At 43.3% G+C, this 1,725-nt stretch overlaps 1 protein-coding gene across 1 annotated transcript; it reads left to right on the top strand.

The window, feature by feature from the left end:
- Window positions 1-282: 282 nt before the first annotated feature.
- On the top strand, window positions 283-663 carry LOC142627207 (uncharacterized). Its single transcript, XM_075801024.1, has one exon. The coding sequence runs from the start codon at window positions 283-285 to the stop codon at window positions 661-663; it is 381 nt and encodes a 126-aa protein (XP_075657139.1).
- The last annotated feature ends 1,062 nt before the right edge of the window (window positions 664-1,725 follow it).

The following is a 1,725-nucleotide window of genomic DNA, read 5'->3' as shown; positions in this document are numbered from 1 at the left end:
TTGGATTTTATGGCACAAATCCTAACACCATCAACGTTATCTTTTCTGCTCCAAAAAAGGAGGCTAGTCCCTTGTCTAGGGTAATGACCAATTCATCGCGGTTGGGGGTAAAAGAAGAGGGCAGAGAGTCCAACCATACTAGGACTTAAAAGGAGCCAATTCTCTGAGGCCGATAAGGTAGGCACTTTCTAGCCCCACGATGACACTCTTGTGGTCACTCTTCGAATAAGAGGGTTTGATGTGAAAAGAGTAATGGTAGACTAGGGAAGTGAGGCTGAGATCATGCAACTAGATTTGTACAAGGGGTTAGGATTGAAACCTGAAGATACCCGTAGGTATGATATCCCCTTGGTTGGATTTGACAGAAAAACTGTAATCCCAAAAGGAATTATTATATTGGCAGTACAAACAGGGAATGAATTAGTTGAGGTAGACTTCATCGTATTTGATGCCTATTCACCCTACACTGTAATTTTGGCGAGGCCATGGCCCCACGAAATTGGGGAAATATCCTCCACTCTACACATGAAAGTGAAGTACCTAACCAAGGAGCGTGTTAAGGAGCTGTTGGGATGTCAAACCATGGTGAGGCAATGTATGGTGGCTGTTGTAAGGCACCAAGCCCGGCAAGTAAACCCTCCTAGTCCAGGCCTCGCTTCATAACAACCAGTAGTTGGAGCATCAGGGGCTTTAGATGAAATGGCAGGAACTAGTGTGCAATATGAAGAGTTAGAGAAAGTCATCCTTAGGGTCGACAATGAAAAGTATTTCCAGGTAGGAACACAGCTACCACTAGCCGAGAAGGAGGAATTTTTGATCTTCCTAAGGAATAACTTGGATGTTTTTTCTTGGAGCACATATGAGGCCTTAGGAGTAGATCTAGAGTTTATATGCCATCACCACCCAGCTGCAATGCTGAGGAGGCATCAACCTCAGCGATCCTCTAAGGAGCATGTTGAAGCAGTAAGAAAGGAGGTTAACAAGCTCTAGCAGGATAGGGCCATCAAAGAGGTTTCCTATCCTAATTGGCTAGCCAACACTGTGGTAGTCAAGAAGAAATCAAGCAAATGAAGGGTGTGCGTGGATTTCACCGACCTAAATAAGGCCTGCCCCAAAGATCCATTTTCAATCCCCATAATTGATCAATTTGTTGATGCAACCTTTGGCCATCCTTAGATGATTTTCCTAGACACTTTTTAAGGCTGCTACCAAATTCCATTAGCATTGCTAAATCAAGAAAAGACAGCATTCCTCACCTCGACCGAGAACTACCATTATCAAGTAATGTCATTTGGCTTGAAAAACGCTGGCTCCACCTATCAAAAAATGGTGACAAGGATGTTTGAAGCTCAGGTAGGTAAGAACATGGAGGCCTACATAAATGATATGGTGGTGAAGAACAGGCACGTATCCCATTTGGGGGATTTGGATAAAATCTTCTCAATCCTAAGGAAGCACAAGCTACGCTTAAATGCCTCTAAATGCTCTTTCAACATGAGATCTGAAAAATTCTTGGGATATATGATCACCCACTGAGGAAAAGAGGCTAACCCTGTCAGATCAGAGTTATTCATAATCTGCATTCACCTCAAAACCCAAAGGAGGTGCAGTGCTTGACCAAAATGACAGCGGCTTTAAATAGATTTATATCTCGTTTGGCTAATTGATGTAGACCATTCTTCCAGCTGCTTCACAAATGGAAGGACTTTGCTTGGTCCAAGGAGT

This window comes from Castanea sativa, chromosome 1, assembly GCF_040712315.1.
Source record: "Castanea sativa cultivar Marrone di Chiusa Pesio chromosome 1, ASM4071231v1".
Lineage (NCBI taxonomy): Eukaryota > Viridiplantae > Streptophyta > Magnoliopsida > Fagales > Fagaceae > Castanea > Castanea sativa.
This window is presented reverse-complemented; position numbering and strand designations above follow the sequence as displayed.

What these genes read in the sequence shown, in the direction of transcription:
- LOC142627207 (XM_075801024.1), top strand. Translation starts at nt 283, where the DNA reads ATGCAACTAGATTTGTACAAGGGGTTAGGATTGAAACCTGAAGATACC.